General features: G+C 38.6%; 1 protein-coding gene across 10 annotated transcripts in view; it reads left to right on the forward strand.

Annotated features, from left to right (window-relative positions):
* The first annotated feature begins 548 nt into the window (after positions 1-548).
* The window catches only part of B3GNTL1 (UDP-GlcNAc:betaGal beta-1,3-N-acetylglucosaminyltransferase like 1), a 112,685-nt gene continuing 97,222 nt past the window's right edge, over positions 549-16,011 (forward strand). For 3 of the 10 annotated variants that reach the window (XM_042833228.1, XM_042833229.1, XM_042833238.1), the window contains exons 1-4: positions 552-638; positions 5,141-5,257; positions 5,388-5,487; positions 9,004-9,068. In XM_042833228.1, the coding sequence (XP_042689162.1) occupies positions 588-638; positions 5,141-5,257; positions 5,388-5,487; positions 9,004-9,068 (333 nt within the window). In that variant the 5' untranslated portion in view covers positions 552-587. Of the gene's footprint in view, positions 639-844; positions 1,179-2,163; positions 4,352-5,140; positions 5,258-5,387; positions 5,488-9,003; positions 9,069-16,011 lie in introns of those variants that run through there. The other 7 variants (XM_042833237.1, XM_042833234.1, XM_042833232.1 and 4 more) reach the window with 7 other exon arrangements.

A 16,011-nucleotide genomic window follows, 5' to 3' on the forward strand; every position in this document is an offset into this window, starting at 1 on the left:
TGTTGTGCAGGGCCTCGTCCTGCAATCCCTTTTAGTTGTGAGCGCTTTCAAGGAAGCGAGTGGTTGCACAACGACAGCTCCACTAAGCAAATGATTGATCATAACATCACTGCCAGTGAAAACGCATCTATTATAAGGCGGTTAGGAAATAATAACAAGGATAGCGCTGAGCAGGGGCGTCTAAAAGCATGGGATGTGCTAATTGGAACAAATACGAGGGAACGCGTGGGGAAACTGTGGGCACGCTTATTTATAGGTGCCTCTGCAGGGCTGGGCCGAAGAATCCCGAGCAAGAGGGACGGAGTCGAGCACAACCGGCGGGCAGCAACGATGTGCGGCTTCCGAACGACAGAGCGGCCGCTGCACCGCCCCGCCACGGCGCTTCCGGCCTCTGCGCAACCGCCTCTCCGCGCGCGCGCCGCGAAGGAGGAGGCGGCGGGAGAGGAGGGGGGAGAGCACGCGCCGCTGCTGCGAGCGGGAAGGGCGCGATGGAGCGGGGCGGGCCGGATGCGCCGTCCTGAGGCGGGCGGCGGCGCTCCGAGGCGGTTCCTGAAGAGAAAAGGGCCGCCTGAGGGGCGGAGGCGGCCATGGCGGAGGCGGAGAGGGCCGCTGGGAGCCCCCTCGGCTCCGTGCAGGTGGTACGTGCGTGTGTGCGTTTGAGGGAGGCGGGGCGGGCTTTGGGCGGGAGCGGAGCGCAGAGGAGCGGCGTGCCGGGTTGTTCTGGGGGTGCTGCGTGGGCAGCTTTTTGTATTTTTTTTTCTTTCCATTTGGGTGTGTGGTTGTGTGGACTTTGAACTTTTTTTTTTTTTTTAATTTATTCGGTTTTTTTTTTCTTTTCTACAAGTCATAGAACTGCTCTGCTTGGATGGAGCCTTAAAGACCATCCGGTTCCACCTCCTGCCACGGGCTGCCCACAGCCCATCCCTGTCCTCAGGCACCTGCAGGGATGGGACACCACCACCTCCGGATTAAGGATGTCCTCCTCACATCTGACCTAAATCTCCCCTTTCGTACTTTAAAGCCATTCCCCCTTGTCCTATGGCTGTCCATTCTGTAAAAAGTTGATTCATTCCTTCTTACTGGTTTCCACCACGTACTGGAAGGCTGCTGAGCTTTCTCCAGGCTGAACAAACCCTTTATAATGTCTACCCGTGCCCAAATTTATTTATGTACCACTGGTATGGTTTGGCAGCAGTTTATATTTATGTTTGTATTTAGTGAAGCAAACATTCTTGTACTGCAAAGTAAAACAGCACAGGTTGTTAGGTGGAATTGGGAGCTTCATAGAAACTCAGGTCCTGTGGCAGGTGTTCTGGAAATCTTCCTGGGTTCAGTACAACTGGTGAGATGTAACAGAACTGGCACGTTTCTGCCAGCAATCTCAAGTTCTTAGATGGTTCAGAACGATTGATTCACAAGCTTTGTTTAAGGGTAGCAGTTTCTGACTTCTGTAGAATCTTCAGTGGCGTTTAAATGATTATTTGAATTTATTTTCACATTCAGATACAGAAGGTTGGAGCCAGCGTGAACTGAGATTTGCTGAAACTGAAAATAGCATTTCACTTTGGTGTTATTTATTGTCCTCACTAGAAAAGGATGGTGGTAATGCCAGAAATAAGAGATTTCTGGGGCACAAAACATTCCATTGCTTGATATCTGACACTTATTATTATTATTTTAAACGCACATTTCTCCACTTCAGTCTTGCAGTTGAGGTATTGTTTTTCTGCAGTGTAGCTGAGAGTGGAAAGAAGGATGTTCTTGTTGAATAATACGTTTGTAGAAGGAAGCGGATTGAACTATCCATTAGTCATTTTGCATTGCCATTTTTACCATAGATCAAAACTTATTTAGCAGAGGAGCCAAGAATCATCATCTTCAGCTTAGTCAGGGCAAAACTACTATGCTAAATAGCTGAAATAGCTTCAGGCCTCATTTTAGAGCTGCTGATGTCCAGGGCAAATCTGAAGTGTCACAATGCTCAAATCCAGATCTGGTTCATCATTCTGTATTTTAGTTGTACTGAATCATAGAATCACCAAGGTTGGAAAAGACCTAAAAGCTCATCCAGTCCAACCATTCACCTATTACCAATAGCTCCCACTAAACCATGTGCCTCAACACAACATCCAGTCTTTCCTTGAACACCCCCAGGCTCGGTGACTCCACCACCTTCCTGGGCATCCATTCCAGTGCCTGACCACCCTTTCCGAAAAGTAATACTTCCTCATGTCCAGAATCTATAGGCCATGAAAGGCTTCTCTGTTGGATTTTGCTATAAATCAGTCTCAGGTAACAGAAAATTCTGGCTCAGCTGATCTTGTTATGAGATCTTGTTATGCTGATAGAATGATAGCTGATCTTGTGTACACGAGTTATTTGCAAGTTATGTCCTTGTGGTGGCTTAAAATTATTTGGAAGTGCATTATGTGTATTTCTAGTTCTCTGTCATCATGGTAGTTTTCAAATATAGAAATGGCTGCTGCAAAGAGAACTTGAGTAATAACTTGGGCTGTGAGTGGGAAGTTAAAGAAAACTGCAGAATAGGAGTTAAGAGGTTGGGAAAACTGCTCCAGATCTCCATGATGCCAGCTGCCAGAGATTGCTCAGCAAAGCAATGACAGACACTGCAGACAGTGATACATCAAGAGCGGCAGAGCTGGGGTTGACCTCATCTTGGGACAGAGCAACTAGACAGGATCTCACGAGGTTACTATCAGGCTTTTTTGTACTAATCTGCACTTGTCAGTGAAATGTAGTGTCTTAGTTGAGGTTTATTCCTTTTTAAATAAGCCAACGAGATTGGTGTGTTCTGGCCACACAGTGGTAGAGGCCAGCTTATGGATACTCAGCTCAGAGTAGGTGCCAGCTGCAACTTTTAAAGCAGGCTGCAAGTGTAGAAGTAAACTGGAGAGAAATGAAGGTTTCTGTCTGTGGTGTTTTCAGTTTTTCTTTGACTTAAAACCAACAAAAGAACATAAATGCAGAGAAGCAATGTACTGATAATGAATGATAGAACCCAAGGAATTGCTTTGATGTGCAGTGTTAGCAATTCTCTGGTAATTGAAGCATATTGCTGTGTACAGTTATTAGGTTTTTTTTTTCCATGTTTTACGTGGAGGAATCAGCAGCAGATCTGCAGTTTTGACAAGCATCTGGCTTCTTGTAATGGCAGTTGTGAAAGTAGAACTGGCTCACAGTGATGTGCTCAGGAACGTGCTGGAATGTTCTGAGGTGCTGTGCTGAGATCAGAGCATCTTGGTGAATCAGGTCAGTTCAGGCTAAGCAGAAAACTTCTAACGTGATAAATCCACTGCTAAATCTAACTGCTGATTTCCCCTGAGTAAAACCAGGAGCTCACCATGAACAAAAGCTTATAAATAAGTTGCATTTTTACTGTGTTCGGGTCAACATCAATCTAATTGTGGTGGCATGCTCATATTTTTACTGAGTTAATTAGGAAAAAAAAAATATTAATTATTCTTGATGTCCAAAACTGCATTGGGGGAAAAAAAAAAAAAAAGGGGGAATACTTTTCTTTCTGAATGAATAAGGTAGGATGATTAACATTAACATTTAGGGACTTATTCTAATTGCCATCTAGATATAAGGAATATTGAAATCCTGAGTACTTCAAATATCTTGGTTTAGAACCTCAGACCTGTTTATTTTTTGAAGTCTTGATATAATAATCTCAGACAGCTCTGAAATGATTTTTTTTCTCCAGATGTTGTCATTGTTCTGTATTCCATTTTACTTATTTCTTTAACTTCTTTTACTTGTTTATCTCTTTACAACAGAAGTCAAAGAATTTGTTTGCTTAAACACTTAAGGTAGCTTTCCCTCTACTTAAACCCCCTTTTTCCTGTTATAGCATCCTGCCAAAATCAGGTTTTAAACTGCTACAGGTTTACTTCATTTTGCTGTGAAGTTCTATGGGTTTTTTCATTAATCGTTGTACTAGGTAATATATGGATACCTGAATGTACCTACATCCTAACCTGTGAATACAAAGAAACAAAAACCCAATGAAACAACACTTGCACGAAATGTATCTGCCTAGTGATACATGTGCATGTGTTGTCACAATGTACGTGTATCTGTGGGTAGGGGAAATCTTTCTCAAGTGTCCATTTAGGTACTCTTGCAGTTTTCTTTTTTGAGATTTTCATGTGCTCCAATAGGAACTAATCCTCTCTTCCTTCCAGCTTTGCATTTATGGTTATGCACCGCATGATAAGGGGTTTGAGTTCTGTTTCTAGGAACTTCTCAAAATGTCCCATGAGACTTCTTACAAGGTACTTATGCCCTGTGCCCTAAGTTCCCCATCTATTATAAGCTGCCTCAACAGGTTACTGGTTTGGACTCTCCCTTTACAAACATAGCTGGTGTATTAATGCTGAGATTAATTTCTTAGGACTTGCATGCTGTGAATGTAAGATGTTGTATTTTGAAGTATAGAAACACTTGAGGTTCAGGGTAAGAATAATGATGGGTACCGTGACAGAGGAATCCTCATCTATGGTTGCTAACCAATTTTAAAGTATTTCAGGTAGGTTTTCACATCTTGTGAATATGTGGCTGAAACAACAGAGGCTGTAAGAGAAAAAGCTGTGGGTGAAATGGTAACTCAGGAAGTAGGTCATAAGTCATCTTCTGGTGTGTTTGATAACAGTTTTAGATAGAGTCATTTAAAAAACCTTGGCTAGAGCCCAAGGATACAGGCTGCATGTGTAAGCATCACCAATTGTGCAGTAAGTGTAACAAAAAATTGGTGAGTAAAGTATATTCATGGGAGACAGAACTAAAGAGTGTTTTATGAAATGCAAGGAGGCTAGAAACAAACTAGTGTGGTGTTATAGGTGTTTTGTTAGCATTTTTGGTTGAGTGGTCTCTATTGCTTCTTTGGAGATTTACTAAAGCCATCTTGTAGAACTCAAAAAATGTGAAGTTTGACAGACATGAAAGTAAAACATTCATTTATAATGAAAACAAAGGTACCTAGCCTACTTCTTCATTCTTAAGATGCACTTAGTTTTACAGAGATCTAGCACTTCCCCTTTTTTAATGAATGTTCTTGTGCTGGAAGTAGATGGAAAAAAGTAGTTCTTACTAACATTTTGTGTTGTCTTTTTTGTAGTCAGTCGTCCTGCCTGTTCACAACAGCCAGCATTGGCTAGATGAATGCTTAAAATCAGTTTGGGAGCAGGATTTTAAACAAACCATGGAGCTGTCAGTTTTTAATGATGCCAGTAAGGTATGTCTCAGACCCTATTGAAAATACTGACCAAATCAGCACTGTCTGTGATGGTGATTTTTACTTTGGATTGTGGTTGGGTTACCACACGTGTTAGAATAGCTGCATCTGTGTCATCTTGTTTTTATAGGATGGTTCAGCTGAAATCATCGCGAAATGGAAGGTCAAGTTGGAAGGTGCTGGTATTCCAGTAGTTGTTGGTAGTAATGATTCAGCAGCGCCTCGAGGAGGTATGTAATATAGCAGTGGGGTTTTTTTAATGATTTTTTTTAATAGTTACGGTAGACATCTGGTTTTTACTTTGAAAAGTATCTTAGTAGCACACTTGAATTGTGATGGGGGGAAAAAACCACCACATTTCTTTTCAAATTTCCATGTTCAAAAGCTCATTCTAATTTAGAATTTGGCCCCATTGTTTTTGGCTTTGTAGGCTTTGTTTATATGTCCAGGAAAGAAGAACTTGGCTTGATACTTCTGCTCTACTCAGCAAAAGAATTTTGTTTAATTGTAGTGTACACAATGTTGTTAATGCTTACAGTTTTACTGTGGCTTTCTGATATCTGATTTATCTTCAAAGGATGTGTTTTAAGGAAAAAAAGACAGACAAGATTTCTTAAACAACCGTTTAAAAAGTAAATATTCTTCAGGATTGTAGAACTGACCCTAAAAATGTGAAATAAAGGACCCTAAGGGCAAAACTGTGTGAATTTTCTTTTTGAATCTCAATTCTGATTCCTGAGCTTGAACAATTTTCCCCTTTTCTAAGTTCTACACCCATCATTACAAGCAAGGCAATTTAATTTCAAGTTATAGGTTTCTTTCCTTTATTCATGGCTGCTATGTTACCTAACGTGAAGACTGCAGGTTTCTTACTGTTACCATTGCAAAACTGCTGATTTAAAACAGGGTTAAATTCAAGCCAATTCTGGAGTTCTGCAGTCGGCCTGTAAATAGCCATCAAGTTGAATTTTAAAGTACTTTGTTGTAGGATGAATGTACAGATGGTGGGATATGAACTGTAAAACTTCTGTATTTCTGATTTTAAGTCTCGCTCTTTTTGCTAGAATTGGAAGATAAGGCAGCAGTTGCTTTAACTGAAGAGGCAGAGGGTGGCTGGTGGGATAGAAAGCTAAGTAGGCTGTGATTTTTTTTTTCAGCAGCAAAGTCAAAGAATAATACAGAAGGCTGTTAATTATGGTACTTTGGAAAGCTGCTAGCAGTGCTTTTTATACATATATATATATATAATATTTTTTAATATATATTTGGTTATATATGTTCAATTTCAACAAAGCATTTCCTATATATAGTCTTGTTCCAAATGAACTGTTTTATTACTATGTGTGTAAACTAGTTTTCAGTTTGCAAGGCATGATATTTTGACAATAATTTATGGTAATACTCTGAAGTCAGTTCACCTTTGCACTCTAGAGAACTGAAACTAAGCTGGAGCTGTGAACTACAATGATTATCTCGTGCCACTAAACAGAGATGTCAGATTAATTGTCATTTTAACATGTATTTGCCAGTGTTAGCACAGCCAAAACCTGACCAAATCTATAAGAAATGGTTGGGTGGGGGCAGGGCACAGCTGTGAGCATTGTTTTAAATAATAGTATGAAATGCTTTTTTTTTCTTTAAAAAAAAAAAAAAAAAGAGAAAACAGCCAAGCTTATTCATGTGGAAGTCAACCTCAGGTCACCATGAGAATGAGGACATCTTTTCTTCTTGGTTGTTACATTTTAGGAGCAGGTTACTTGAAATCCATAGTATTTGTTTGCTTTCAGTGATTTACTTTTATTATGTTAAGGACTAGTTACAACTGTAAGGAGTCTTTCCTTTAATAGAAGATGCTTTACTACAGAAACAATGTACTAGTCAGGCTTCACATCTTCAACTATTTACACAAGATTAGGATTTATTTCTGATTCTTTTCGAACATGTAAAAGAAAAGGGGGGACCTAGGGAAAAAGAAAGGGTCACTTGCCTAAAAAAAGGAGACCTTTTTCTTTCCAAGAGTAAGGAATGTTAATATCTCACTGAGGCTTAAGTTTTTACGGTTGTAACCATGGTAACAGGCTCTTTTCACCAAGTAAGCAGGCCTTACAAAACTCAGAGACCTGGCACAAACATTTGATTTTCTTCAGTAGAGTAATATTAAGGAAATTCTTTCACTCGTGCCAAACATAGGGTTCATTGTGGAGCAAACTTTTTAATATCTAGTTTCTTCTACAGGGAGCTATGCTGCTCGTTTCAAGAATTTTTAAAATATGCATGTTTTTCTCTCCCTCCCTTCAAAGTTACTGTCCAGCATAAGAAAAGCTTCAGGGCGACTTCTGTCTTCATCTTAATAAATATTTTTCAACTTTTTTCTCATAAAGTATATTTAATATTTCATTACCTTATTTGAAAACAAGATGTGAGGTATTTCAAAAGTTCTCACAGTAATACAGTTGTCATCTTGTAGTTGTCTTTGAGTCTGCTTCACTTGTTTCATTACTGATTCACAGCAATTCATTAGTTTATCCCAAAGACAGCTGAAATATTGGGGCATTTTGAAATGCAGATAGAAATGTAAATACAGGCTGTTTTACAGCTGGTCATGGCATATCTGAACATTGACTGACATCGAGCAAATTTAGTTATATCCTGTACTTTTTCTTTATAAGGTCCTATGCAGTAGTGGGCTTTCTCTTGCTTGGCATGTTCAGGCCTGCTAAAACTGCTTCCTGCTAAAACTGCTGGTGCCAGGCTCAGCTCTGTGTTGTGCTAGGTGCTGACTTTGCCAGCTGCCTTTTCTTACTGCCAAAAGAAAAGAGAATGAGAGTAACTGTAGATGAGTGTGAAGTATTCATACATGTATGAAAGTCGATTCTAAGTACGCTGTAAGATAATGCAAGAAACCTGTGGAGAACTTAAAGTGACTCATAGGCTCTCCACTAATCAGAGTACTTCAGAATCAAACAATTACAAGGAAGAGCCTTTATCGCTACGGCTGTGCTGGCAGTTGATAGAATGCTCCTTTGAAGCAGTAAGCAATGCAGTAATAAGTCTTTTTCTTGGGTAACTCAGCAGAATAGCCAAGGAGCTTGTGAATTAAATTAATTGAGCCTTTGAGCCCAGCTAAATTTGTTCCCTGAGTACATTTGAAGCTGTATCATCTAATTTACAGAAGATTGATTCTTTTTCACATGCAAAATCGGGCATTTTAGATATGATAATGTTTAAAATTACCCCACTCTGAGTAATGGTGAGACTTCCTAGCTTTATCTTTCTAGTTTTCCCATTAAAGAATTAAAAACCCCCACATCCTCAGCAGTATTACGTGTCCTCAAGGTTTTGTATTTGCAACATGGAACAGAACTTTGTCTTTTATTTGTTGTGATCGGATTTAAATACATGTATATCTGGGCATCTTTTTCAGCATCTGAAGTGCTGGGTATGAGATCTGGGCAGCTGGACTCATCAAGACAAATATTATGTATTGTGTATTTTGGGACGGGTGGTAAAAGTCTAATTCTGCTTAGTGGTAGAATTCTAACACAGTTGATAACCACACAGAGAGCAATACTGAAATGAGTGTGTATGTAGCTATTTAAAAGTTACCTGGTTTTAATATGGGAAAAAAATCATTTTTCCTAATACTGATTTTTTTTTTTGTCTATTTAATCTGTACTGAGCTGCAGTAATTAAAAAAAAAAATATTCAAAACCTACCACATAATTTTATATTTATTTTCTCAACAGTTGGATTTGCTAAAAATCAAGCAATAATGCAGAGCTCAGGAACCTATCTCTGCTTTCTGGATTCAGTAAGTTAATGGATTTTATTAAATTCAATTTTGTCAATAAGATTCTTTTGTTCTTTTTAGTGTGGTGGCTGATTTGCCATAAATACAAGCTCTTTAAAGGTGTTTGGGTGTTAAAAATATTTATAGACCTACAGTTGTCTTCCAAACTGCAGAAGGCCCACAACCTTGTATCACTGTTTGATTCTATGGGATTTCACAAGAAGTTATGAGCAGAGTTGTGCAAAGTTGTTCAGGTGTTTTTAAGATTTTTTTTTTTCTTTCCCACATGCTTTAGAAAGTGGTATAGATGAGAAACTAAGAGCTGATCTGCTGGGTTTTGATGCAAAATTGGAGATGCCTTGCCTCCCTTCTTGAATATATTATTTTTCCCGTCCTTTGTTGGGCTCCTTCAGTGAACCCATTCAGCTCACTCACCTGCAGATAACTATCTGACTTTATGCAGTATGATATGCAGTGAAGGGTTTCACCAATATGCATAGCTGGTCTGAGGAATGGTGCCACGTGGCTGGGATCAGGCAAGAAGAGCAAGACCTTTAAGGCTCACTGATCTCATGTAATTTCACCTGAAGATTAATTCTTTCCTCTGATTGACTGGTTTAGGAGGAAATGATTGCTGGAAGTGTAGGTTTTCAGATAGACTACAAGTTAACATTATGATTGGCTTTGCCTGTTAGAAAGTGTCATGATCTTTTTCATGAGAGCAGGGATGCAAATTCTACAGCCTTATAACCACACAGGTTTTAATTTGGGTACTCTTTCAGTTTATGGGCTCTGTTTGTTGTACCAGCTGGGTAGAAAGGCTTTTCTGATAGTTGCAATTTTGTGAATTAATCGCTGCAAGATATGGCTAATCACTGGAGCATTTTTTTTGAATCAAGACAATGTGGCAGAAGTTTCTTGTCTTGTTTTCTAAGAAATTAACCTTTGCTGTTGGTTTTTCTCACCTGTATTTTTTCTTTTCTTAAACTATTACTATGTTTATCCACTCAGTTTTCTTTTTTGAAAGTGTTTATTTGAATGTATCCTGGCTTCTCAGTAGTTTTTTACAGGGCATATTTAATGTTTGTATACAAGTTTATGATGAATTAAGCTTTGAAATGAAATAAGCTTTGAAACTGATACATATTGTTATGTCAGAAAACAAAAACTGAACGTTTCTTGAACATGTGGAACTCAAAATCACCTACAGAAATCTGTGGGTGTTGGATAGGTCAGGCTCCTGTGCATCAAAGAGATGTTTATGCAGCACTCACCTTCGTGCTGCCGTGTATTTTTCTACTTGCTGACTAGCTGTGCAGACAAGGATCTATTACATCTATTATGAAATCCAATCAGCAATGGTTTTGAGTTTCTGCAAGATTATTATTAGTATGTTTCTGATAATTAGGACTTTGTCAAAGTGATTTGATTGAGAATTTTATGAATTCCAGTATGCATAAGCTTGGAGGAAGGCAGCAAGCCTTTGTGTTACACGTTTCTGTAGCTGCTTTGAGCTAGAGGCCTCAAAATAAAAGACATTCTGAACGACCAGAACCCTGATTTTGATACAAAGAAATAATAAACAAGTGACTTCAGTGTTTTTCGTACTGTCTTTCCTTGTGGCTACCATTGTTTGCTGAAAACAGGTCAGAGGAAATAAAATTCATGTGGAAACTGCTACGAGTCTGAAAATTGCTCAATATTTTGACCATAGTCAGAAAATGTTGTGATCATAGCCCAAACACAGATGTTGCCAGCTGTTTAATAGCTCTGCTTCTACACGCCACCTACCTTCTTCATTTCAGTTACCAACCCAGTGTCAGGCTCCATAGGAAGGAATGCTGACATCAGCCGTGTGGAACGCGCTGCAGTGATGCCAAAGAATTGACCTTCAGATGCAGCAATAATTGCAGGCTTGCTGTAGGTGGACGTGGAAAGAAATGGGCTGTATCAATAGTCTGCATGCATTTCATATAGTTGAATTAAAATACTGTGTCTCCTTGTGCATTCATTTCACTTATGCATCTTTGAGAGTTCTGGCTCCAGGGAGACTGTCTCGCTTGCCATTCCAGCTGGAGTCAAGCTGCTTGTGTTATGTCTCTCAACACAGATCTGTGAGGACAACAAATTGGGAAGAAATGTGGGGGAAAAAAAGGTTACAGAGCTCAGAACTGTCAGAATTTGATCAGCCTATTCTAGTATGAAGTGGCAGCTGTTTGACTAATAGCTATTATGGAGTTTCGTTGCTGTAGCTGTTGTTACAGATTTCACTTCTAAACTACTGAGGCCTTTTTCCCACCAGTGAATTAGAAAATGTGAAGATACTTAACAAACTGTTCTTATTGTAGTCTCAGAAAATCTTGGTCGTGATGACAATAGAATTCACTAATTATGCTAACACGTTTCACAGTTACTTTTTCTCCTCTTCAAATTATCTGTGGCTTCTTTATCTACCAGTTGCGTTTTATCCTGGTATTAGTTTGTCAGCTCTCTGTAGTGGTTGCCATCTTTGCTATAAACATTCAGTCTGTTTTAGCACAGCAGGAGGGTTATACTAAAAATTCCTTGATTTGAATCTCTGTGTTCATTGACACTCAAACACTGCCTATAAAAACGTGTTTATTTAAAAAGAACGCACATTGGATCCTAAGAAACGTTCAGTCTTCCCAATATTTCAGGTTTATTCACTGTTGGAGGATTCTTGACTGTTTAAGAAGAAATTTGAGCGTGTCTTTTTATTTGACCTGCAGTATTTCTAGCCATTCGAGTCCTCATAGGAAGATTTTAATTAATTTTATACTGATGCAATGTGCTCGTCAGTCAGGTGCCCAAGGTCACCAAATATGTCCTCCCTTATAGGCCTTTATGTTGCCACGATCCAGAGAAAAGGAGAGCACCATAAATTCAGCTTCTTAGACTTGTGTTTCCTTTGCTGTTGCTTTTTTTCCCTCAATTTAATTCAGAGGCAGAAAAGTTGCTTCCTCCCCATAATCTTGCAAGTACTGACAGGTAGTTGAGATGTGCTCTGCTCAGGTGTCTGCACAACAGCCATTCAAATGCACAGTGTTAATGTTTTTAATAGTGTGGGGCTAATTTTAAAACTTGCCTCTGGAAAATTGCCTGTGATGAGTGTTTTTTTTTTTTTTTTTTTTGCACTGATGCTCCTGTTGACAGAGCGATTTTTGGAGGTCACAGGCCTTCTGCTTCCTCAGTTCAGGGAGTTACACTGAACAATTGCAAAGGAAGATTTTAATTACAGTCCACGCAGGTGCAGGATAGATGAACATCCATTGGGCGCAGTGAAAGACTTTGGAGATGCCGTATTGTTTGTCATGGAATCAAGCCTTCCACCTGATGTTGCAACAAGCTGCATTTCACCTGCAGTATCTGCAGTGCACGAGGTGCCATTGCTGTCAGGATGCAGTGCGTCCGCTGGGTTCTTTTTCTGTTGTTTGTGGCTTTTTTTTGAACAGCCAAATGAAGGGAATTAGAAAAGCATACGATGAGGTCTATGATGTGAGATTCAGACAGGACAGTACTAAGCTTCAATTAGTGCATCGTTTAATGTGAGCTTGTCCTTGGTTTTAAAAAGTAAATTTGTGTTGTGCATTGAGTTGTATGTTTTATTTCACTTCCTGCAGCGGAATTAAAAAACTTTCAATGGAAAATTATCAAGTTATCACTGTGGATTTCCGTGTGGTCTAGGCAGCCTGCCTGGTTGAAGAAGCCAGTGAATGTTTATCGTTTGAATTTACTCAGAATGACTAAAGAAAGACATACTTGAAGCAGCAACAGCTTTGAATAATATCCTTTAGCTCGGATTATTGACTTAATTTCCTTTGCTTCAACTAAACATATGAATGAAGTAAAACAAAGCAACTAGCTCAGTGTAAATTGTGCGTGCTTATAATTGTAGTTGTGCGTGCCTCTGGATGGAAGGAAAACAGCCCAGCTGATAGCTGTATAATGAGCTTTGCTGATCCTGCAGCATCTGCAAGCTGTATAGAACTCAACAGGAATGAGCCAATGTTCTACAGAAGGGACAGGTTTGGTAGGAATGCAAGCAGTCGAGTGCCTGTCGGACTGAAAGGTGATGGAGATCACAGCCTCCCACTGACAGAAACACATCTGGGCTTGTTTAGAAATCCCTGCTGGCTTTTCATGTGAAATAAAGTTCTTTTCATTCTCCCATCCTTCAGCAAATTGTTTCCCTACTCAGAATGGACACTGCAGAACAGGAAATGTGTTTGTAATCAACAACATTTGTACAAATTCTGGGTTATTTTCAGTGCCTGATGTTGCCTTCTGTTTGTGGTGCTGTATTTCTGTACCTGCTTGGCATTGTTTGCACTGTATGCACCTACGTACCTGTTTAGCTGAAACTAAATCCAGGTGTTACCTAATTTTTCTACATTCTTCTACAAAGTTTGGTGGAGAGTCACTTTGAAAGCTTTATTTACTAATTATTTTTTGTTTTCCTATTCTATTACTAGGACAGATTTTGTGACTTAAATATATATATATTCAATGTTATCTTCCCTACTCACACATACCTAGGAGACAGGCACAGACTGACTATACCTTGTTTTTTCTGAATGTAGTCCATTTTTCAAAACAAATTAAATATGCTTTTGCAGTTAGATTCAAATATTTTTTTACTTTTTTTGTCTTTTGTCTGACATGACATTAGTGAAAAATATCCTGAAAAACGTTGGTTTAATTATTATAATCATTTGTGATTATATAATGTGCAACTGGATAAAATAATTGAACATTTAGTTGTCTAATATTAAAGTCGTTGAACAAATTTTTTCCCCCCTCTTTCCATGAACTCAGGCATAGCAAAACTAAACTTCAGTGCATTGTATGTGTAAAACTGTAGGTGAATAAATAAAAAATAATAAATGTTTGCATTTTTCTTTTAAGGTTAAAGGTCATTCTGGGTAAGAGTTCATCATTTTCAAGCATTAAAGAATAAAAATGTGTTTGTTTGTTTGTTCTGTTTTTTTTAAAGGGCATTTTCCATTTTTTGTGGTCATAGTGTTCCTTCTTATTCTGTAACATCCAGCTTAGCGATGGTCTCGATGGTAGCCTAAAACCCAGTTCTGTAGTTCTGTTAGTTTTGCCACTAGAGTTTGAATGCTGCAGTGTTCTGGTAGGGGAACCTTTGCTGTCAAGTTGTCCGCTCAAAAAAGCGTGACATTGAATAGAGCATTTGAATTTGGTTTGAATGATTTAAGTGAAGTTATTGTTCGTCCTTGTGTACGCATGAGTTGTTGAAATTTATCTGCTGTGCTGGATCATGTATGTTGGAGTATTTTAGCACGAGAGCCTATGTTGTATATTGTAAGAGACAAAAGTGACCTCATTCTGAGCATTTTCATTCCTTTCTTATGGATGGATTTTGTATTATTGCTTTGTAGGAATTAAACAAGGTGACATCTAAGAGTTATAATTAATTCTTAAGGTAGTAAACAAAGTTCAGTCAAAGTATAACTCTGTATTGTGCATGAAAACCACATTTCAATTTCAAAAATAGCTGTACAATTAGTTGACAAAGAAAGTTGTTGTTGTCCTTTGAGGGGATAGGATAAGTGTTTTGCTGTAACGTGTACTTGATGACTTGTTGGTACAGTAGACTAGAAGACAAGCCCTTTAGTCAAAGTAACTGATGTGGAGAGCTTCCTTCTCCCTTTATCACAAAGGTTGAAAAATCAGATTTTTCTTTTCCACTATGTTGCCTTTGAGAATGGTTAACATCTCTCATTTATTATTAAACTTACCTTAAATGCAGCATGCAGACTAATGCTTTTGACAGTAAATCTCTTCCTGCTCTTACGAACTTGTGTGGTGCAAGAATCAGTTTCAATATTATGTTGTTTTATCTTTAACCTTGGTTTGTGTTCAATAGCTGGATCTAATTCTGTTACTTCTGTTACTTTTAACAACTGTATAAGAAAGCTGGAGTTGATACTGAGATGGAAAAAGTATGAAACCAAAATGGAAAAGAATACAGGTAGAGTACTTAGGAGATTAAACTTAGGGAGGAAAATCTGTGCTAAAATTGGTTGTTTTAACAGACTAAAGCCATAGTGCAGAAAATATATAATTTTAAAGAGATTTCTCCTATCTGTTCAAAGAAGGAAAGGAAGTTTAAGTTCTTTCAAGGCAACCCCTCTTGTCATGTGTAAATAAAGCAGACCTTCATGCTACAAGTGAAAAAAGCACAAACCTCAAACTCACATCTAAGTAGTGTTTCAAAGCCAAGTCAACACTGATGTGTTTTCTGTGTATCTTGAGGTTCTATTGCTTTTGCTTAGAATTTCATAAACTCTCAAATAAGCTTTTTGTGCTTATGAAACATGTTGTACTGGAAGATCCAGAGGCAGAGGGCCTGTACTTAGCAACAGAACTACATACAGCTCAGACTGCAAAGAATGCCTATGAAGAAAGAATGTGAAGAACTTTTTGAATTGAGGATGTTATCAGCTGCATCTCTTATTGGTGTGTGTACTTTACAGTTGTTTACTTCTTGTTAATGACTGTTGTTCTGCCATACACTCCTCTGTTGGCCTTCTTTCCCACATGCATTTCCTTTTATATATTTTAAAGAAGGCACTGAAAGATCACTTAGAGAAAATTCAGGGGAATGGTTCTCTGTGTATTTTAATCTATTGAGATTGAAGCAAAGTAGCAGATGAAAATAAGAATGCCTTTTTAAAATGTTCTTTCTCATTTTTAGTTCCACTTGCTCGTGGGCACTGATGAAGTTAGATGCAAATGCGTTATTTCTGTGCTTGAAAGAAGCCAAGCAATGGTCACAGTGACTTTCATATTTGTTCCATTTGTATGTCTGGGTACAAGCCAGTAAAATGATGTTAATTTAACAGCATATTCTAATGTGTGTCTGAATGCTGCACTGTGACCCTTTTTATATTCAGTAACAGCGTGCTGTTTATTTCAG

The sequence above is a fragment of the Centrocercus urophasianus genome, unplaced genomic scaffold (genome assembly GCF_019232065.1).
Source record: "Centrocercus urophasianus isolate 14NV4802_14NV808 unplaced genomic scaffold, USGS_Curo_1.0 seq_41, whole genome shotgun sequence".
NCBI classification, from domain to species: domain Eukaryota; kingdom Metazoa; phylum Chordata; class Aves; order Galliformes; family Phasianidae; genus Centrocercus; species Centrocercus urophasianus.